At 49.1% G+C, this 22,524-nt stretch overlaps 1 protein-coding gene across 1 annotated transcript; it reads right to left on the minus strand.

Annotated features, from left to right (window-relative positions):
• Nucleotides 1–3,417: 3,417 nt before the first annotated feature.
• LOC146433522 (uncharacterized) lies at nucleotides 3,418–7,367 on the minus strand. The gene is made up of 3 exons (XM_085068787.1): nucleotides 7,363–7,367; nucleotides 4,970–6,682; nucleotides 3,418–4,757 (listed from the first exon to the last, which is right to left on the minus strand). Exons 1-2 carry the CDS (start codon nucleotides 7,365–7,367, stop codon nucleotides 5,701–5,703), a joined length of 987 nt encoding a protein of 328 aa, XP_084924913.1. The 3' UTR covers nucleotides 3,418–4,757; nucleotides 4,970–5,700.
• Nucleotides 7,368–22,524: the final 15,157 nt, after the last annotated feature.

The following is a 22,524-nucleotide window of genomic DNA, read 5'->3' on the forward strand; positions in this document are numbered from 1 at the left end:
TCCTCAATATCCACCCTGCCCCTCCCCTGGCCCAGCCTGAGGCTGTTCCCTCTCCTCCTGTCCCTGTTCCCTGGAGCTCAGCCTGACCCCCCTGGCTGTCCCCTCCTGTCAGCAGCTGTGCAGAGCCACAAGGTCCCTCTGAGCCTCCTCTGTTTCAGGCTGAGCTCCTTTCCCAGCTCCCTCAGCTGCTCCTGGTGCTCCAGCCCCTTCCCAGCTCCATTCCCTTCCCTGGACACACTCCAGCTCCTCAATGTCCTTTTTGTCATGAGGGTCCAGAACTGGGCACACTCTGTCCACGTGACCTCATCAGCCCATCTGAACCAAATTATCTGTGCAAACATTGGATGTGCTGAGTGGTTTTAGGAGATTCCCCAGAGCAGACCCAGCCTGGTCACTCAGCTCTCCCATCCCAAAGGCCACCAAAGGTACAGCAGGGCATTCTGGGCACAGCTGAATTCCCAAAGCAACACCTGGCACCACATCCAGACACTTTAGTAATGCTGCCATGGACCAGCACACAGCATATTTTCATTACAAATCATTGCTTCTGAGCAGGAAGCATTTTTAATTTCCTCCAGTATCAGGGATAATGTTAGCCACCACAAATGAAATGAAAGGCACCTCCCAAAATGCACTTTCAAATGCACCCTAAATAGTGAACACCATTCAAGTCAGATGCAGCTAGGATTTTAATTGGAAGCTGCTCTTTCAGGATTCACAATAATTGGCATTTTGCTGGAAAGGTTCAGGTAATAAAAGCGTTCAGAAATAAGAGCCAGCTCCTCCAAAACATGCAGCTCACTCAAGCGACACAAAGTACCCCAAAACTCTCCAGGTGAACATGGATGGTATCCCTGCCTGGCTCCAGCAGTGCAGAGCAGGAGGAATACAGCAGGAAAGGTTTCTGGAAGGACAACAAGAACTTTTTAAGGTCTGGAATGGCTTCTCTGTGAAGAGCAACCCAATGGGTTGGGATGCTACAGCCTGGAAAAGAGGCAGGTGAGGGGGATTCAAAAATATGGAGTCACTGGAGGAGTGGGAGAGGATCACAGAATCTCAGGATCACCAAGGTTGGAAAAGCCCTCCCAGATCATCGAGTCCACCCTGTGCCCAATCCCCACCTTGTCACCAGCCCAGAACCCTGAGTGCCACCTCCAGGCCTTCCATGGATGGGAACCTCCCTCCACCACCTCCCTGGGCAGCTCTTTCCGATGTTTAACAACCTTTTCCATGAAGAAATTCCTGCTGATGTCCAGCCTGGCACAGCTCGAGGCCATTTCCTCTTTTCCTGCGGCTGCCTGGGAGCAGAGCCTGACCCTACTTTGCCACAGCCTCCCTTCAGGTACAAAATTGCTCCTTAAGCACCTTGTCCAGGCCCAGAACAAGGAGCATTGAGGGAAGCAGTCAAAGAGATCCACAGCAAATCGGGAAAGATGGTTGTGGGAAGTTTACAGGGGGCTCAAGGCAGGGCTGGGCAGTAATTGGAAGTGAGATCCAGCAAGGATTATTAGACTGATGAGTCTTCCCAGACACAGAAAATATCCTAAACTGAAAATAATTAGGGCCCAGGAGAGTATTTAAGGAAAGCATCAGAACTGTTTGCCTCTCCCTCCTGCTCTCCAGCAAGGCAATTATGGCCAGTGGGTCTCTGCAGAGGGTGGGGTTTTACCTGCTGCCTTTGCTGGGCCCTCCCTGCAGTGAGCAAGGTGAGCCCAGCACTCTCCTGAGGCAGGGCAGAGCTGAGCAGAGACAGAAAAATGCAGAGGAAAGTGACGTGAGGGACAAGAAATGGGAAAAGGAGGGCAGAGAAGGATGAGCACGTGTCTTTGGTTCTACAGGCTGCCTGAGGACTAATCCTGGTCTTGCTGACTTCAAGGGAGAGGGAGGAGAGGCTGAGCTGCTCTAATAGGGCTGGTGCAGCTCTGATGGGTTTAGGAGAAGAGGAAAGGAAAATATACAGAGAAAAGCAGCATCTCTAAGAACAGCAGCAGCTCAGGTGGGGAGAGCACTCTGGAAATGCAGACACCACATCAAACTTGCAGTTTGATGCAGCCCAAAACTCACCCATTTCCCTCCCACCCAACTCCAGCACCCTGAAAGCAATGAAAGGTGCTCCTCTCCCTCACAGGGGTGGCTCCCCGAGCTCACCAAGACAGATGAGCCCCAAATAAGGATCAATAGCCAGGCTGTGAATAAGGCAAGATGGACGAGGGAGGGAATAGGCGCTGAAAAGGGCAAGTTCCAGGCAGGATTAATGATTGAGAGGGGGTTGCAGTGGAGCAGAGGAAGTCACACTGCTCAGCTCCTCGTGCCTTCAGGAGGGGAAGGGTTTGAAAGGAGTGATGTGTCCCAAGGGATCCAGATGCCAGCAAAAACCTACTGGCATCTCCAGAGTGCTTCTGTCTCAGTGTTATGGGGATTGGGTGGCAGGAGGGACAGATCCAGGAACCAAGGAAGGAGGTAGAAAGCCATAGGGAAGTCTAACAAAGGCAGAAGCTTGTGCTGGTAACAGCTCAAGAAAGGATTTGGGGAAAAAACCCCAAATCTGCTCATCTCAAAGCCCCTCTCTGCCTCTCTGACAACATCCCACTCTTATTTCTCTTATTTCCTTCAGTTCTCATCTTCCAGGCCATAGCCCTGTGCCCAGCCAGGCTGCTGTCACAATCAAAACCAAAGACACATTCCTTCAGTCTTGTGTCTCCAGCAGGATGTGGGGGGAGACAATAAACACCCCTTTTCCAGCAGCACCTGCACAGCTTGCTCCAGGCACAGGGTGCTAGGAGGAATGTTACCTCGGAGGAAATCATTAAAGCAATCCGGCTAATTTTGTAATTCACACCTGGACTGCAAATGTTAAAGAGCCTGCAATAATCTCTAATGAAATAGCACATTGTTTAAAGAGTTCCCAGTGAAATTCGTCCTTAATTGATTTTTGATCTGTGAAAAAACACCGTGGAGAGAGAGAAGAGATATCAGTCAGGCTCGTGGTTTATCCCTCCTGCGAGCATTTTCCTGCCTATGTTTCCTTTGTCCCCAAGGAATCAACACTACACCAAAGAAAGCAGCCTGGAAGATACTACAAAACTAATAAATAACACTCGAGTGGGAATCCTGAACAGCACATCCTCTTAAATCATCCTGAAAAGGGTGAAGCGGTCTCCTAGGACAGCTCAAAAATCAGAGAACGTGGATTTGGAGCAAGAACTGTCCTGGACAAACCCCGTGGGCTGGACCTTCCCCAGCCCTCAGGAACCTGCCCAACGAGACTGAGGCTGATCCCTTGTGCAGTGACACATCTCAGCTCATCCTCAGGATGTCACAGGGCAGCTTAATCCAAACATGAACGGCAGAGAGCAATAGCCAAAAATATTGACAGCAAAAAGCTGGCAGAAAATTCCTGACACCATCAACGTCCGGCTCGGGACACGCCAGGGCAGCTGCTGGAGCCAAAGAAGCAGGTCAGGATTAACTCCCGAGATAATGCACTGCAAAGCTCTTCCAAAACCCAGCAGCGAGCTGTCATCAAGCAAATGAGCAAACAGTAAAATATAGCTGGGAGAGATGAGAGGAAATGCATTTCTAAACATCACCAGAGACCCAAATAAACTGCTGAAGCAGGCGGCTGGAAAACACCGGGCACTCAATAAAGCTTTAACCAACATTTACAGCTGCCACAGAGCCTGCTGCAAACAACCAAAGCTAAAAGGAAAGGGGAAAAAAACCCAAACATGGAAAGGATGTGCAAAGGTCTTCTTAAGAGCTGCTAGACGGAGTCACATCACAGACAACCAAACCAGCACGGGAACATCTTCCACAGTAAACAAATTGTGATGGAAGTGATGGCAGGGTGAAATCTGGGAGGCTGCCAAGGGAAATGGAAATCCCTGGACATGCTGAACATCTTCAACAATAAAGCCTTTGATAAAATAAAGACACCATTTATTAAGGAATTAACGGGAGAAGAGTCCTCACAATTGCTGTGTTCAGATCAGAGCTGCTCACTGACAGGTTCATGTGGCTAAACCTGGGATAACAATGGATAACTGGGACAGCAGGGGATTCATTTCCCTCAATTACACTGCGCTAATATCAGGTTTATAATATGGCCCTGGCACAGGGTGCCCAGAGAAGCTGCAGCTGCCCCTGGATCCCTGGAAATGTCCAAGACCAGGCTGGACAGGGCTTGGAGCAACCTGGAATAGTGGAAGGTGTCCCTGCCCATGGATGGGAGTGGAACGAGTTGGGCTTTAAGGTTCCTTCCAACCCAAACCATTCCATGATTTTATGATTCTGATTCGATGGTTCTCGTGGGAACAATCAGATCAGTTGTGGATTTTGTAGAGCATGTGTTGGTTTCTACCCCCAGCAAGGGTGGTGCTTTTCAGCTCCTGCTGGAGAACTTCCCTTGTCATTCCATTAATACCTCTCTGTGGGATCCAGTGAAATTCCCACCTCAGCTGAAATGGGAGAATCAGCCAGATGGGATTCCAGTTGAGAGATTCCCCTGTGACCATGAATTTTATCCTTGAGCAGGACTCAGCTGGAGCAGTTTCTGCAGGAGTGGACAGGCAGGAGCACTGAAGGGAAGCTCTGTGTGGAAGTTGTCCATCCTGAGGGTTTTTCTTTCCTGTACCAATCTGAGGAACTTCCTTCAGCATCTCTGCCTCAGCTGCCTTGTCTAGACTATCACGCTGAGCATCTGGGGCGTTTCAAAATCTTCTTAAGAGTTGTGACCTTCAGTTCTGTGTTACAGTGCCCTGAAAGTTTGTCCAAGAAAAACATGAGCTTCATTTTAAAAATACACAAATTCCCGCAGCTCAGCAGTTCCCAGGCAGATCCAAACCATGCCACGTTTTCTCACATCTGCAAAGAGCCACTGTATGTGAAGTGTGTTTCTTGCACTCCAGTTTCTTGGGTATAATAATGCACAGTTAATTTTCAAAAATTCAACAACTCAATAATTTCTCACCTTGTGCATCCCTTTGCCTTCTGGGAATGGATTAAGCAAAGAGCAAGCTCCATGCAGTAGACCCCAGGGGCAGCCCTGGAAGATGAAGGAGCCAGGACAGTCCGTCCAGAAAGCCCTCAGCTGGTTCTTCTGGAGCTCTGGGCATATCTGTGGATCTTAAAAAGCACCTTTTACATGCAGCGCCTGCCCTGCCCCAGCACAGAAGCTGATGCAAAGGACACACAGTGACCTGGGCAAGGTCACAATGCCCAGTGGCCAGGTCACCCCTGGGAGCCACTCCCATGTCCCAAGCCATTCCATCCACTCTCCCTAGAGGCTGAGGCCCTTGGTTTGTTGTTTAAGGCACAATTTAGTGCACTCCTTACCTGCTTCCTTTGAATCTAATGATCCAGCTCTCAATTTGATTTGTCTGCCTTGGAAGTCTGCTCCTCACTAATTCCCATTCATCCATCTAGTTTTCCTTGTTCGCTGCAAACTGTCATTTTTCTGACTGCAACGTATTCAACTCCATCATCCCAGGCATTTTATTTGTGTGGTTCTGCTCTGACGGCGAGCGTGGCTGTTTCAAATTATGCCTTGCTTTCAGTTTTGCTTGAGTGTAAAAATGTCGTGTAAAAATGAACTACCCTCTGATGAAGGCTTTCAGCCTTCCCATTTGAGGAACAGCAGGCAGCTTTTTGATTCTGGGAGCAATAGCAGAAGCAGCAATCCAGCTTTTGTTTTACAGATTGCTACAATAGATAGCTTCCCTGTAGGAAGTGCAGCACTATATTATGCTTATGTAAAGGGTAATGACTGGGAACTTGGAGAACTCTCCTCTTTGGAAGTGCCTGACGAGCGGGAACAGCAGGTGTGAAGGAAGAAGAAAGCTCCAGTGCCTTTCTGTCCTGACTTTCTCTTCTTTTATGTTCGGAGACTGAACTCGGTGTCAGAAGCAAGTCGGCTCCCGCAGGTACATGAAAGTGGAAAGGTGTGAATGCGGCGAGGGAGAAACCCAAACAAACAGGGGGAAGCTCTGGTAGGGTTGAACCCCAAAGCTGGCCCTGAGCAGCGGCAATGAAAGGGGCTGTGCTCGGCAATAGGAGGCTCTTTAGCTCACGGTGGGAGCAGTGGGCAATTACTGGAGGGGCTGGGTAAGGGAGAGAACAAAGCGCCAGCAAACGCTGCTGGAGAAAGGCTGTGCCATGTTCCAAGAGCAGCACAGCACAGCACAGCAGCAGCTGGCTGAGGAAAACCCACTGAAAGCCTCCACAGAGCCATTTCTGACCCACAGGAACAGCAGATACTAAAGGTGCCCCTCTCTGTCCCTGCAGACCTGATGTGAAATGCTCCCTCACACTGCTGAGGAGCGCAGGGAGCCACCACAGGGAGCAGAGCTCCAAAGAGGGAACTTTGTTTGGCCTCTTCCAGGCACAAAAGATGCCAAAGCCCCGGGAAATGGGACCAAGTTTGCAGGATCTGCTCAAGTCTGAGCTGGGCAAAGCTGGCTCAGGCAGCAGCTCAGGGAAAGCATTCAAGGGTCCTGTGCGAGAGCTAAGACAACCTGGCAAAGAAGGAGAAATGAAATGCAGGACATTGCTCCAAGCCAGGCCAGGAGCAGCTCCCTGGGATGAATCACACAACACACCTTGCCTGCTTTGCCCCTGATTGAGGTCTCCCTCCTCTGGTTCAGAGCCTTCAGGCTGAGTCAGAGCTGTCACAGGGCTTTTCCCACTTCAGGGGCCACGTCCATTACCTACCCTGGTGTGTGTTCAGCTCCATGATGTCCAGCTCCTGGGTGGCCTTTGGGAACAACCGAAAAAAACACAATCAAGTAAAAAGCAGCAGGAAATTCCCTGAATAGAGACTTTTGTGAAAGAACTGAGGAAGGAGAAAACTCCTGTACATTCCCCTAAACTCTGTAAGAATTGCTAAAAGCAGCTGAACAAAGGGACAAGAAGCTGCTGGGACAACACAGTAATTCACATTTACTGAGAACGTGGATCAGAGCAGCCCAAGGATGTGATTTGCATCCCTTTCCAGGCTGAGTTTTAGGAAACCAGCAGCTCCCAAACAAGCAGGCAGAGGCATGGTGACACATAACAGCCGTGATCGTGCTGGACAACAAAGACCTCCCTGGTGCTCTGAGAGGAAGGAAACAAAGATGCAGCAAAATACAGACAAATTAAAAGGACTCCACCAGCCACAACAGCACAAGGACAATGGGAGTTCTAAGCTGAATGCCAAGGGAAAGCACAGACTGAAATACAAGTGGTACAGTCAGCACAGGAGATGCTACAGGAGCCTAAAATACAATTTCATTCATGCAGCTGTGGTGCAAAAGCTACAGAAGATGAATATACAGCTGATACACACAAGGAACTGAGAGAGGGAGTGACCTGCATGATCCCCACATCATCTCTGCCAGAGAAAACCTCAAATAGTGTTTAAGGAGTGGGATGTCTCTCAAGCACGCTACAGCCAGCACTGGGTGAGAGGAGAGCAGTCCAGCAAAATGTGACTGTATATATAAATATATACTGGGAATGTACTGCAGGAAAAGGAAACCATTCTGAGAGCAACAGACATCTCTGATCCAGAAATATGCCCATCACAGGATGAGGTGCAAGGCAGGGGAGTGCAGCAGTAAAATAAAAATTTGCAAGCACCTAGGGAATTCATCACGGTCAGACAGAACACATCCAAACACAAGGGACTGAGGAGACTCTAATTCCCTTGGGAAGAGGAAAAGCAAGCAGCAGACTCCAGCTCTGGCAGCAGGACACACACAGAACACACTCTGGAGGCAGGGAAGCAGCAGCCTTACCGTGATCCCGATGCTGGCAGTCAGTGGTGACGGGGTGGGAAAGCTCCCTGGGATCCAGGCTGCAGTGCCACCAGCAGTCCCACAAACAATGCTCCGGGCAGGGAGGATCCCCTGGAGGCTGTCAGGCTGTGGTTTAAGGTCTGGGATACGAGGACCAACTCCTCCCTGGCTGCTGGAAACAGCCAGGAGGGAAGAGGTAACACGGAGATGAAGCAGATAAAGGATCCCGCAGAAGTGATTTCCCATCTTCAGCTTCCAACCCCATCCCACGGAGCGAGAGCAGCACAGCTGACAGCCACAGATCCGAGAGAGACTCGGAGATTATTGGGACTTGGGAATGATCTAATAAAACCTCTTCCTAGTCCTGCTGTGCCCCAAGACAAACACACATTACAGCTGCATTAAGACAACACAGCTGCTCTGTAAAACAAGCAGCTCTCTCCGAAATGCCACGATGTGGAGGAAGGTGAAATCCAACCGCACCACAGCAGGGAATGGGGGCCTAAGCCTTCCCAGATGGAAATGGAGTGACTATACCTGTGGTCACAATAATCCCAGGAACAGGTCTGTCTTGCTGGGAGCCTGCTCACCAAAACAGACGTGATTTATGTTCAAAGTCAGGAAGGCTTCAAGAAGAAAACCTCAAATCACTACTGGGTGGGTTTTTTTAAAGCCACAGCTTGCCGTCCAAAATATCTCCTGTGCCTCCCACTGAATGTGAAGTCTCAGAGCTTTGCCATGTGCTGCTGAAAGGAGGGATGTCTCCAGGGAAGCCTCCCTCCCAGAGCATTCTCCCAGCAGCAGCTGGGGAGTGCTGCCCTTGCCCCCAGAATACACACAGCCAAATGCCCAAAGACATGGAAAGCATCCAAACAAGCGAAACACTTGGTCAACCCCAAAGCCAGCCTTGGAGGGCCTCCAGGAGCTCCAAGACCAAGCTCTGCTCTGCAGGAGCTCCCATCCATCATCCCATGCCAGTGCTGGCAGTGCTGGCTCAGCACCAGGGCCATGGCACAGAGCAGCTCTCTGGATTAGGTCAGGGCATTCCTGGAGGAGCTGGGAAGCCATAAATCCATGGGACATAGTGCAGGAGGGTGCTGACCTTCCTCCTGGCCATTCCACCTGCAATATTCCCGAGAGCACCTTTCCTGCAGGTTAAGCTGGGCAGCAGTAAGGATGCCAGAGGTCTGGCAAGTGCCAGACACCTGGAGAAGTGCTGATCAGGAGGAAGAAGGAGACATAAATGAAACATGTGTCATCCTTCAGAGACCTTACAGCAAAGCAGGAAGGAGCCTGGCATAGAGAACAACTTCTCATTAAGCTCTCCTGCACAGCCTCCCAGGTAAGCATCTGACAGGGCTGCAGGAGGCACTCGAGAAAACCCAGGGAAGCCAGGGGTTGGTGGGATGATCCCAACATTGCAGCTAGGTTCACTCCCTGTGCTTTTGTGCCTTTTACCTGGGAGAGGGAACGGAGCTAGAGTCAAGCACCAGCTACTGCAACAGCAAGAGCAGAACCAGGAATTCCAATGGCTCTGAATTAACTGCAGAAAAGCTGAAGGACAACAGGGAAGCAAGGCACTGTCAGGCGGAGAAATGCCTGACTGGGCACTGGAAGATGTCTTCATCCAGCATCTCCCGTTCCTGTGTGACTCCAGAGGGCTGTGCTGGCAAGACTAACAAGACATAAAGGGGTAATGGCCTTAAACTGAAGAGAAAATAGATTTAGATTAGATAGACAGGAGAAATCCTTCCCTGGGAGGGAGGGGAGGCCCTGGATCCCTGGCAGTGTCCAAGGCCAGCTTGGACAGGGCTTGGAGCAGCCTGGGATAGTGGCAGGTGTCCCTAGGGGTGGAATGTGATGGGCTTTAAGGTCCCTTCCAGCCCAAACCATCCTGGGATTCCTTGATAAAGACAACAAACAGGTGAACTGCAATAAGTAACCTAAGAGTCCCAGAATTACAGTCTGCCTGATCCCAGCAAAAACAACCCTTTTCCTTGGGACCAGCCAGCCATGGCAAGCTTAGAGTGAGCACACAAATCCCCACTCCTGAAATACCCCCAAACTATTGTGCATTATCCTCCACAAACTCAAGAAATGAGCAGAGGAAGCTGAAACCCATCAGGGGAGAGTCAAGCTGTGGGAAAGAGGAAGAACAGTCCCTGTGGGACAGGGGTTGACAGAGACTCTCACCCTCCTCACTGCCAGCAGGTCTTGCGTGAGGAAATTTTCTGTCACCACACCAAAGATGCTGCTGTCCCAACCCCCAGAGTTCAGGATGTGGGGTTTGTGGCAGCTGTGGGGAGCCTGGCTCCTCCCAGGGAGCAGCAGGAACCGGGAATGTCCCCACTCAGGGAGCTGTGGGTGCGAGGAGGGTGAAGGAGCCCCATGACTTTTCCCCCAGTCCAGCTCTCTGAATGAAGATGTTCCTGTTTTTTCCACATAATCCAACGTTTCAAAGCCTGGGTGTCCATTGCTGGGGCTTGTGGGAAGGATTGATCCCCTGTGCTGACAGCAGAGACACATGGAGTGAATGGGAGAGGGGCTGGAGTGGTTATTGATTTGCTACATGACCTTGGCTAAGTCACTTAACCTCCGTTTCCTCATCTGGATATTGGGAATTATGGGACTTGCAGAGTGCTACAAATTCATCAGAGGGAACTGCTTAAGAGCCCTTTATGACTTAATGGGATTTCCCACTTGAAAATTACTCCCATGAGGATTGAAGTAGTGGGATTGGGATATTCATAGCCCAACTTCTACTGTAAATGCAAAGCTTATTTATTTTTTTAATGTTTTTTTTCCCCCAAAAACACCCATGAAAATCTTACAGCTCAGGAACACATGGCCCAAGCGTGTCTAGCCTCAGTGCTCTTTACAAACACTTATTGAATCAACTCTGGCCATGGTAACAAATCCCTCTCCTGCTCTGATTCACATGGATTCAAACATACTGAGTTGCAGACTCTGATCCACAGGGATAGATGCTCAGCTGGGTGCTCGTGGTGTGAAGTCTGCTCAAATTACCCTGCAGACTGTCACACAAGGACTCCCTGGAAGAAGTGAAAATCCAGAGGATTAAAAGCTAAAGGTAACAATGTCATGGTTCCCCCAGGAAGGTCAGCTCCAAGGTCCAGTTTCTCCTGTGGGATAAAACCACAGGATCACAGAATAGCAGAATAGCCTGGGTTGAAAGGGACCTGAAAGCTCATCCAGTGCCACCCCCTGCTATGGGCAGGGACACCTTCCACTATCCCAGGCTGCTCCATGCCCCATCCACCCTGGCCTTGGACATTTCCAGGGATCCAGGGGCAGCCACAGCTTCTCTGGGCACCCTGTGCCAGGGCCTCCCCACCCTCACAGGGAAGAATTTCTTTCTAATATTTAATCTAAACCCACTCTCTGTCAGTTTGAAGCTGCTTGCCCCTGGCACTCCAGGCCCTTTTAAAGAATCTCTCTCCATATTTCCTGTAGCTCCTTCAGTCACTGAAGGCCACCATAAGGTCACCCCAAAGCTTCTCCTCTCCAGGCTGAACAATCCCAGCTCTCCCAGCAGAGCTGCTCCATCCCTCTGCTCATCCTGGAGCCTCCTCTGGACTCTCTCCAGCAGCTCCAGCTCCTTGCTGTGCTGGGACAGGGCTGGGGCAGCTCTGCAGGTGAGGTCTCACCTGAGTGGGGCAGAATCCCCCCTTTCCTGCTGCCCATGCTGCTTTGGTTCCATAGAAAGGTTTAAATCCCTTCATCCCCACACCCCAAGCCACTGCCCAACACAAACCAGGCACTGACATTTCCTAAGAACAACCAGTGCTTCCAGCTGCAGAGCAGTTCAAGGCACCTCGAGGTGATGCAGGCCAAGGGTTGAGAAGCTGAACACAAAATTCTTCTCTATGGTGAATGCTTTGCTAAGGAAGGGAAGAATCCCCAGTGTTTGTGCCTGCAAGTGCAAGCAGTGCTTTATAAGCCATTCACAGAGCCATACACAGCCCTGGCACTTGGAGACCACAGAACTAAATCCAAAGATCATTCCTGTGCTAACTCACCCCTCCATAGGGAATTCAAACACTTACCAGGCTGAGGAATATCTACTTCTGCCCTGTCACACTGCCTTGCTCCTTCCTCACCCTTCCCCTCATCACCCACACAGTTACTTGGTATTTATTCTGCTCTATTTTATTTGGATTTCCTCTAAGCAGACTCATTAATCTTCCCTGCAGATGCACAGCTCTGACAGCCAGGGTCTTGACACCTCCAGAGCCAGCGAAGGACATTCTCATACTCTTCTCTTCTTTTTCCCTGCTCTTTTCTCCTTTTAAAGAAACCCTTCATACCTCACCAGGCACAGGGTTTTTGATGAGAAGGTCATGTGAACTGGAGACAAGGGGGCTGTGGGGGAGGAAGGCAGGGGAAGAGGATGCAACTCCCACAAGGAACTCCCAAAGTCCCACTGAAAAGGTCAGGATGCTTTTGAGTCCTCAGCACTGCTCCCCGACACAAAAAATGTACTCAGCCCAGTGCAGAGATACTTGATAAAGAGTCTAATGAAGTGGAAAGAGTGTTGTAGGGGAAGAATAGTCCTCTCTCATCTCGACATCCCATGATGCTCCATCCAGTTGCTATGGAGACTTTAAAAGAGAAGGGGTTTTGTTGTCTTGAAGGGCCTTCTCCCTTCCCAGTAACCTTGACCTTTTCCAGGTTTGTGTGTTTGTGTGTGCATGTGTATGTATTTGTAAAAAAGAAATAAGGAATCCCATTTCTTCTTATCTGGTCATGGCTCAGCAGCTGGCACTGATGCATGTGGGGGGCCGTCAGCCCGGCTCAGCACGGAGATTTGGAGGGGATAAGAGCAGGGCAATACAGAGGGGAGCAGTTAATTAAGGCTGATATTGCTAAAGGACATTGCTGGATAATGAATTTCATCCGCTCCAGGAACACAAGTGCAATTAAAGGTGTGAGGGATGAAGGGCAGGGGAGGGGCAGTGGGTCACTGTCACTGGCCAAAGTGGCCCCAGTGGCCCTGCAAAGCTGAGGATTCACACAAGAACCCACCCAAACAGAGGCTATTTCTCATAAACAAGGCAGAGGGGCTGCTGCCTTGTTGTCCCCGAGATCAGGAAGGTGCTGTCCCCCTGCAGTGTCAGTCCTTCGAGGGATGTGAGAGTCACTCAGGTAGAAAACAGGAGGATTTAGGAGATCCTCACAGCAAGAGGAGCATGGAGTTAAGCAGACAGGTCCATGCACAATAACACTGCTCACAAGCTCATGTTCATTCCCTGCCTTTACCTGCAGCAGGTGTTTTTTCCCATTTTTGGCCAGGCCAGCAGAGGTGCTCAGGTGTCACCAGGAGCCCACTCCTGTCATCCTCCAGCAGCTCACAACACCCAGCCCACATCTACATCCCCTCCACCTGGCCCATCTCCTTCCCAAGGGAGAGAGGTTGCTCTGCTGCTGGAATTTGTGCTCCAGCTTGGGTCTTCTCCCAGCTCAGAGGCCACCACAGACCCTCTGCTTGCTCTCCATGTGAGGGCATAAACCTCTGGGTGCCATCACTTCACAGGGCACACTGGTGAGGAAAGATGATGGAAAATTCTCTTTTTTGTGCAATAGAAGCCACAAAGTTTGGCTTGGAGAACATTGGCATCAAGAGAGGAAGGAGGAGATGGAATGTGCCTGCCATATCCTGTACAACACCAGAGAAACCCAGGCAGCCCATTCTAGCCAAGAGCACCTCCAGGAGTCAGGCCTGGATTTGGACAGACTGTTGCACAGCCCCATTTTTAATTACTGAGGATTTTTCATGTTAGATAAACAATCTGACACTGTTTGGCACCTGGTTTGCTCCAGCTGGAGGTTAATGAGGCTCTGATGTCTAGGATGGCTTTGAACCTCTCTCAATTTCCAGCAGCACAAGCATCCCAGGGTCAGATTCCTAAGCCCTTTAGGGATTTAGCTTCCCTGTCCCTAAAGAGATCATGGATAAGGTTTATGGTCACCACTAACCCAGTGTCTGTGCACTCTCTAAATTAACACAGCACTGACCCAGGCAAGATAAGGAATTAATCGAAATGAACTCCCTGAGCAGTGGCCTTGGCAGCTCTCTGCTCTCCTCCCTCCAAGCCTGGCTAAGCTTCCTCAGATTCTGACTGACTTCAAGCAGCTCTGCTCCACTCGCTGGTCCTGACAGCTTTCCATATCACATTCCAAGTGAGAAGAGAGTACAGAAAGAAAAAAATCATAAAAATTTTATTGGAAAATACTTCTCTTTTAGCCGAAACTGCTGCTGATACGATCATCTCTCCATTTTCTGCAGGAGTTTGAGTGTGAGGCTCTCCCCTAGCCCATCTCTCAAGCTTATGATCTGAACTTGTTTGTCCATTCCCAGCCTGCCAAATCATTTCCAATAATAAGATCCATCTCCTCCTGCTCAAGGCTGCATTGTCTTCATATCCTTGGAGATCAGATGTCTGTTCTCCCTTTTATCACTTGAGCTGCACGTGTTTTGATTGTAAACACCCTGATAACACTCCAGTTAGCCCCTCACAAGTGAAATAATAAAGGAGAGATAACATTTCTAGACGTGACACTTAGACTGTCATCCTACCCTGAGATAACAAGGAGCAGACAGCCTGGGAGTCTGTCTTACCCCGATAAAGATCTTGTCACCATAGATACAAAAGAGATAAACTTTCTAAAATAATATCCCTGTTCATGTCACTTGGCTCAAGTTGGAGAAGTGCAATTCCTCTCCCTCCACCCACGGGGTGTGTTTACAATTCCTGCCATCCCCATCCCCGTGGAACAAGCCTTTGGCACGTCACAAGACAGGGATTTGTATTTCTCACCCACGAGGAGCAGCTGAAGGTTCCATCTCCCAGGGTCAGGTTTTGGGCACAACCAGCTCTGGCAGAGCAGAGAACTCACCAAACACTTCTTGCAGTGGGTGATTCTCACCACAGCCCAACCAAGCACCAGTTATCCCCACGTGCTGCACCTTCCTGATCCCAAAAATCCCCCCCATCCATGGCTGCTTGGTCCATGGCAGCAGGATGCTGCTCCCTGCAGCAGGTGCCAGCATTCCGAGCTGCCTTTCTCCATGCTGACTACAAGAGATGCTTGACATTTCTGAGTGGAGGCATTTCAGAAATGACAAACGGGCTTGCAATCAAAATGAAAACGTGTGCAGAAAAATCTCCCATCAGGCTGGGAGTTGCCAGGCTTGGAAGCTGGAAGCTGAGCGTTTCTCTAATAATGCAAAATAAAATACAATAAAATTATGTAATTTATTCAAGAAATACATCTGGCAATTCAAACCTACCGTGACCCTTGGGAGTCACTTTTATTGTTTGGTTGGTTTTTACGAAAGTGCTTTTAAATACTTCATAAAGTGTTTTGAAGGACAAAAATATCTAGAGGGAATGTTTCTAAATTGACATTTTCTCTAAAGAAACAAGGTGAAGTGCCTGTTGGAAGTCTACCACATTTAGTTGTCTCACTGAAGAAGCGACCACCATCGCCAGTGTGTTTTGGTGACTGGTCTGTGTGGTCTCCCCACTGTAGAAATCACAAGAATTTATTCTTCTCCTGGTGAATATTGACCCTGGCTTTGCTTCACTGCATATTTACCTCTCGGGTCAATAAATCATCATGTTCATCTCAATAGAAGTCAGTATCTGCTTATTATTATATTAACCTTTCCCAGGCAGATAACAGTTGGTTTTCCCTCCTAATAAGATATTGCACAAATTGAATAACCAAGAAAGATTCCTTTGTGATTGGACATTTTCACTACCAGCATTCTTGCTCAGCTTGAGGCATGTGGAACAACACCCATTTATGCACCACATGGAGCTTTCTGTCTTTCTCCTACAAGCAGCTTTCAGAGCACACACTGAGCCCCAGGAAAAGCCCTGGGATATCTGGGAGGTACACATCCATGGAGTCTGTCCTCTGGCCAACAATATGAAAAAAATACTGCATCATTTAGTTCCTGCAAGAGGGCAGGCTTTCATCCTGACCAGGTATTAGCACGAGGCTTTACAAAGCACCCGACACAAAGGCAGGGAGGCTCAGCCAAAATTTGGGAAGGAAAGATATGTGAATTCTTGAGGAAGGATGGCTAGGCAGGAGGACAGATGGAGAGCACGAGGATGAAGGCAGAAGGAAAGACGCCTGGCACACAGGAATGAAAAGTGGCTCCACATTATGGACAGGAAAGGGCACACGCTGAAGCACAGCCCAGCCTCGGTTCCCCCACATGGGGCACAGAGAACAGGAGATACCTGGTGGGGCTGTGCCTGCTGCCCTCCTGTCACCAGCCTTTGGGGATTACAGACAGCATGGCACTTCTTCAAGAGTGCAGAAGACAGCCTTGACATCCTGGCAAATTCCTGCCTTCAATAAAAAGCAATGACTTGCAAGGCTGCGTGTGAGATATGGCAACACATATGGCTGGCACGGTGTCCTACATACTGCCTGAGCTGCCACCAGCCACCTCGCTGCCTGCAAAGCTCCTCAGCTATTAAAGTCACACTATAAAATGTAATTTGCCTCTATATCTTAAGCTCAAAAGCTCCTTTAAATTTGATATATGCACTCCTTCCCTGAAATCTAGGTGTTAACAGTGCTTCTTTCACGTGCAAGTGCTTCCCACAGGTGCCAGCCAGACTTTCTGTACAGGGGAAACAGAATGCTGATAAAACCAAGGATAAAACATTTATCATGTTTCATTAGACTAGACTGGAACAGAACTAAATATATGTCATTAATCTGTTACTTTGTGCATATCTGCCCAGTGAGGAGTGGCTGGCCTTGGGTACTTGCTGGGAGTGAGACTGGAGAGAGCTGAAGGAGAGGGGAAAGTTTGAGCTTTATGGAAAAGAATGAACAAGAAGGAAACTGGGCCAGAGGGCAGGGAAGAAACAGCACAAAGTCATCCCCATAATCCGTATAAAACACCCCTGGAGTCTGCTGCTGGATCCAAATGTGGTCCCAAACATCCCTCTGTTTATAAACACTCACTTCCAAAAGCTTCTGAGCTGCTGAACAAAAACAAACCCCAGCCATGATATGAGATAAACAGGAAACGAGCCAGAGTAAACCCTGCAGTGGGAACAAAGCCTGGGAGAGCAAATACAGAGCCTCAGGGGACAGAGACCATGGAAAATACAGGGAAAGGATGGTCTGGGGCATGGCAGGAACACGTATGGCCCTGCGAAGGAGGAAGAGCCCCCCAGGTTTTCCAGCAGCATGGAGAACCAGGATGAGCTTTACAGCTTGGCAGAAACCCCCTTGAAAGACTCTGGGCTTTTCACCTTCAAAATCCACCAGAACTGCAGTGCCAGGCACTTGGGCTAAATGGCTGCTGCCCGCCATGAAATCCAGACTAATCCAGGCAGATGCTGAAGTCTTGACAGCAAATGGCCAAGCAGTAACTGTTCCTCTTCTCCCATGCTAGAAAAAAGCCTGGCTTTGAGGCATCCCACTTCACCCGAGGTACCTGACTTCTGCAGCTGGGAAAACCCTTCCAGATCAAAATCCTGGCTACCCTCACCAGGGAAAGGATGAGCTACAGCCAGCTCAGATAACCTGGGAACAGCTGTGCATCACCCACAGGGTGGAGAAGGCAGCATCAGACACCACGAGAAACCACAGCGGGGGACAAGGTGCCACCACCCTATGCCAGCCCAGGCTTGCTCCTTGGAAAGATGTTGCTAGACCTGCCCAGGGATGGGAAGAATTCCCACACAGGGAATGGCATCACTTCACCAGCTCCCAGCCTTTGGAATGCACCCATCCTACCTCCAAAATCCAGATCCAAACAGCTCAGAGGATGACGGACAAGGTCATCATGACGAGGAGGAAGCCAAGCCCCCATGCCATGGACAGGAGGCTTCCCCTGCAAAGCCAAGGAAATGGCAGCTCTGTGGCACAAACAGCGCACGGGATGACGGGCTCACATCCAGCTCCAAAAGTTTTGGCTTTTTTTGTCTTGTTTTTTTGTGTGATGGAATTGAAGGGTTTCCTGCTGTGCTCTGAAAAGGGCAGAAACAATAACCTTTGCAATTAGCACTTGGCAGAACAAGCTCCTGTCCACAATAAATTAACGGAACCAATTAGGGAGGAGGAAAATCATCAGATGCCAGAAGGTAAATCCCAGCTCTGCCAGACTGTGAGCAGAGGCCGTTCTGGAGCATGGCCACTGTGGGACATCCTGCTGGCTCCAAGGAGGGACAGCCAGAGGCTTCCTCCCTATGCCCACCCAGCCAAGGGAGGGGTGGAAAGCCAAGCCACACTCCTATTTGAGACCTGCCATGTGAAATTTGTTGCCTTGTTCTCACCTCGCTGGTGGCAACCACATCCCAAAGGGCCTGTCAAGGCAAGGGGTGGTCACAGAGCAGGAGATGATGGGTAGATGCAGTGTGTTACAACCTTCCCTCAGCTTTGTTTGCTCTGAGACCTTCAATTCCTCCCCACTGTAGCTTGTGCCTGTAGGACCCAGGGGTTCCCTGGCTGCCACTCCCTGCCAGGGGGACACTGAGGAGCAGGGCTGGCTGCCCCTGTCAGACCTCACTGGCTGCCTATAGCCAAGAGCTGTGGCCAGAGCCACTGCTGAGAGCAGAGACCACCAGGATGGGACATATGCCAGAGAGGGTTCCCAAGGCTGAGCCATCCTCAGCAACAAACATGGCCTGAAATAATCAGAACACTGATTCTTCAGCCCCTACCTGGTCCAGGATGCTCCAGCCTTCCATCCAACTGAAGCAGAAAACTGTATTTCAGCTTCAGAAACACATTTGAGCCAGATCCCCAGAAATGATCACTCTGATGCTCTGTTCAAATTGACTTGGACATGAGAGAAAGCATGTGCTTCAGGAAAGGAGTGAGGGAGCATAAACCAGGCAGAGTGACAAACAGCAACGTGTCAGGAAGGGGAGATGTGCCTGGTGGGCTCAGCAGAGATCACTCCCAGACCAGTCTGTTGTCACCTCTTCATTAACGAGCTGGAAAAAGAAGTAAAGAGCAAATAACAGAGTTGGCAGACCTATATTGGGAGGTGATGCCATCCCTGGTGAAGGACAGGGACATAAAACAAGTGAGGAGACAGGTTAGAAATCAGGGTAGGAAATAAAGAACAGTGAGAAAAATGTCTGTCCACACAGATTTACAGAGGGGATCAAAACCATTCAGGCAACCAGAAATTCCCCTCTGCAAAGGGTTCTGGTATTTCAGATTTGTAGGTGCTGTTAAACAAAAAACAAAACCATGCCCAGAAGAAAGTGAGTGTCCCTGGTTCCATGTGTCAGACAATTATTTACTGTTTGCTGGGGATTTTCCTCTCTGAAAAGGAAGTTCATGAACATTTCAGACAGCAGGGACACAAATATCTGCCCCCATGGACATCTCCACAGTCACCCCGTGGGAATTCAGTCCCATCACTCACTACCCAAAAAGCCTGGGGATGGGCACTTGGTCTGATTTCATAACCTCAGAGTACATCCAACTTCAGCTCCCAGGCTTTTCTTCTTCCTTTCTCCCCAGAATCCATTTTTCCATTATAGGAGTTACATAAACAGTCAACTCCCAGAAGCAGTGCTGTAAGAAAACAGGAATACTCACACAAGCCTCCAGCATCCCTCTCCAGCCAGCAAAGCTCAAAGCAGCCAAGCAGTGAATTCATGCACCCAGAAAACCCCTCAGAAATTCTTAAGGAGACCCCATTAACTCCATGCAAAATGAAACCCCAATGAGGACTGATTGGGAGTGCTGTTTTTAAAGCCACACTCAAGGTGTAAGAGCAAGAAGTGCCTTGCCTGAAGTTCCCTCAGGAATCTCCTGTAATTCACCTGGACGTGGACACAAGAACAAGATTTAGACAAGAGAGATGCACATAACAACAGCCAACAGGGGTAGGAGGGCTGAATAAACACATAGCTCTGGGGTTTCAGTGGCTATATACAGATATATCTTTTTTTTTTAAAGTACATATGCAATATTAGGTGGATGCAGAAATGCTAAGAAATCTTTGATGATGACATGATGAGGTCTCAGTGGAAAAAATCACCCTTCCCAGAATTTTTCCCCCCTTATTCCTTGCTCTCTCCTCTTGGATTGGAGAGCCAGCACACTGGACTATAAATGAACACTCAGCAGCACTGGCCTTCTCCCAAGCCTTAAATTGTTTATAGCCCATTCGATCTGCACTTACAGCCTTGGATCTGCTAATCCAATTGCATCTCCTTTCTATGGCTGGGCTTTTTTGCTTTTAAACACCATCTTATCTAATCAGCACCATTTGCATTGTGTGAAGTCTATACGTGCTCCAGGAACCCAGTCAATCAGATTTAATACATCAAAGAGCTTTTTTTCCTAAAGCTCAGCATTTTTTTTTTATTTAAGCATGAATATGTGAGCTCAAAGCAGGGATTTGTGAAGATTCTGCAGGATTGTGTTTTCTTCTCATTTTTAAGGAAAAATATGGTGCTGAAGTGGAGTTTCTGTGTTCTTGCACCATGTCTTCCTCGCCACTTCCCAAAGCCCTAGAGAAGAGATACTGCTGTGACTTTTTTCCACACTAGATAGGCACAGTTTGTGTGGTGAGCAAGGAGAGAGACCCCAGCTCCAGCAGGACTCTAGAACAGGCCAGAGGACACAGCAGTGGCATGGTGAGAAACCCAGGAGAGCTCTGCACGTCCTGAATGCCTGGTGCAGTGGTGGGAGAGCACCAGAGAGTGACAAGTGGCTTGATGTACCTCGGTTGATGTCCTCACTTCCCAGCTGGCTCCTGCTGCTCTCAGCCACTTGGATTTCCTGAGAGGCCACAGACACACTGTCCCTTAGGCCACTGAGGGCAGGGAGCCTTCCAGGCTGCTGCGACTTGCTGGCCCCTGATTTATCAACACTCTTCCCCTCCCAGTGCTGATTCATGCAGCAGAGAACATTCCTTCTCCCCTCTGTGCAATTACTGAGCACAAACATTGGCTTTTAATTGCAAGATTAAAGTTCCCATTACAAAGAAATTCTTAGAGGCTTAATAGCCAAAGTTTTTGGAAGGGACTGTGATCCTACTTGCAAAGACCGACACACAGACACTTTTAACTTGGCATATCAAACTGGTCACACATTTGCTCTCATTCTCCTGAGTCCTTCCTCCATGCCTGCAATTTCTGCTCAGATTTGACCTCTCATTTCCCTAGATTGCAGTCACTGCTGCAGAGATGCAGGTGAAGTCTGCAGGTTGTCCCTCAGCCCACTTCTGAAAGCTGGTGGGAAGCAACCATGTCACCTCAGCTCTTTCTGCCGCTTCTCAGCTATGGGAGACATCAGACGAGGGCTTTTTGTCCAATAGTCACACAGAATCCTTTGAAAAATCCACCCAAATTTGTATGAAAAAGCAGATTCCTGCTGTTTAGTTCTGGCATGACCAGCCCAGGGTTCTCTTTTGTCCTCAACCTCATCCCAAAGGGTTTGAATTAGGAGCAGTGGCACCACACCTTTTGCCTCTTGGATCTACCCTGAATGGAGAATCCCAGCTGGCCATGGCCACAAGGCTCTGTGTGGGACCAAAGCAGGGTCAGGATGAGGCCAGAACACAGGTCTGGGTCTGTGGTGTGTTATTTTTGTTACATCAACAAACAAAAAAGGGGAAAACATGCACATCTATGACATAACCCACAAACTCAATCACTCCTGCTCTATCACTGCTAAAATAACAACATCCCAAAGACATCCCAGCCCCACTGCTAAAATAATGACATCCCAAAAACTTCACAGCCAGACCAGCTGAGTCCCACCCTGGTGAGGGACAGGTGTCCTCCTTTTCCTGGGAGAGCTGATTCTGAGCTTCAATTAAAACAGATTTCAATAGACTGGAATCCAACAGGCTTCCCAATTATTCCCTTTTTTTTCTGGGTGTGTTTGGTCACTGAGTCTTGTTTCTCTCCACAGGGAAGTCTGCTCACTAAGCCTGCCTGCTTATTTAAACCTCAGCAGCCTCAGTCCACTGCCGTTTTGCCACTTGAGACCAAAAACCTGGAGTCCCTGAGTCATTAAAAGCAAAATGTAATTAGCACCAATTCTGCCTGGCTCACTCCCTCCTATTCCATGCCCATGTCTGAAGCTCCTTCCTTTGTGAGCTCTAATGCGTGTTTAATGTGCAACTTAATTATTTGATTACAACGGCGTAATTGTGTAATTGTAATGTATTGTGCAAGTTGGCTGGAAGGAGAGAGGAGACATTTGCTGAGTGACGTGGAATCCACAGAACAACAACAGCATCAAGGAAACAGAAGAAATCCAACAAGATGATAATGTGGAGGAATAGTTAAGAAAATGGGCACTTTGGAAAATGAAAAGCAGCTGGACTTTTTAAAATCTTTATAATTAATTTATTCTTCCCTCATTGTGATCAGTGAGAAATTGCCTGCTCATTGCCAAAGCACAAGTGTGGCTATGCTGGAAGCACAGGGCCAGGCAGCCTGTCCTGTCCTTGCCACACTCCTGCCAGCAAAACCAAAGATCTGCCCAAAGTGTTCCGAGCTGGCCCTCGCAAAATGCTAGCGGAGCAAACACACAGAGGTTTTACTGGATCACAGACTCAGCTCAGCCATGGCCACAGCGAGCCAATGGAGCCAAAAAACCTCCTAAGGAATAACCTGACCATGGAAATAGAAGGAGATGCACAGAGGGGCTCATGGCAATTAATCACAGAATAGCAATTCAAGTACCTGGTTGAGCCCTCTGGGCCATCTCAGGG

The sequence above is a fragment of the Lichenostomus cassidix genome, chromosome 9 (genome assembly GCF_008360975.1).
Source record: "Lichenostomus cassidix isolate B80296 chromosome 9, HeHo_3.0, whole genome shotgun sequence".
Lineage (NCBI taxonomy): Eukaryota > Metazoa > Chordata > Aves > Passeriformes > Meliphagidae > Lichenostomus > Lichenostomus cassidix.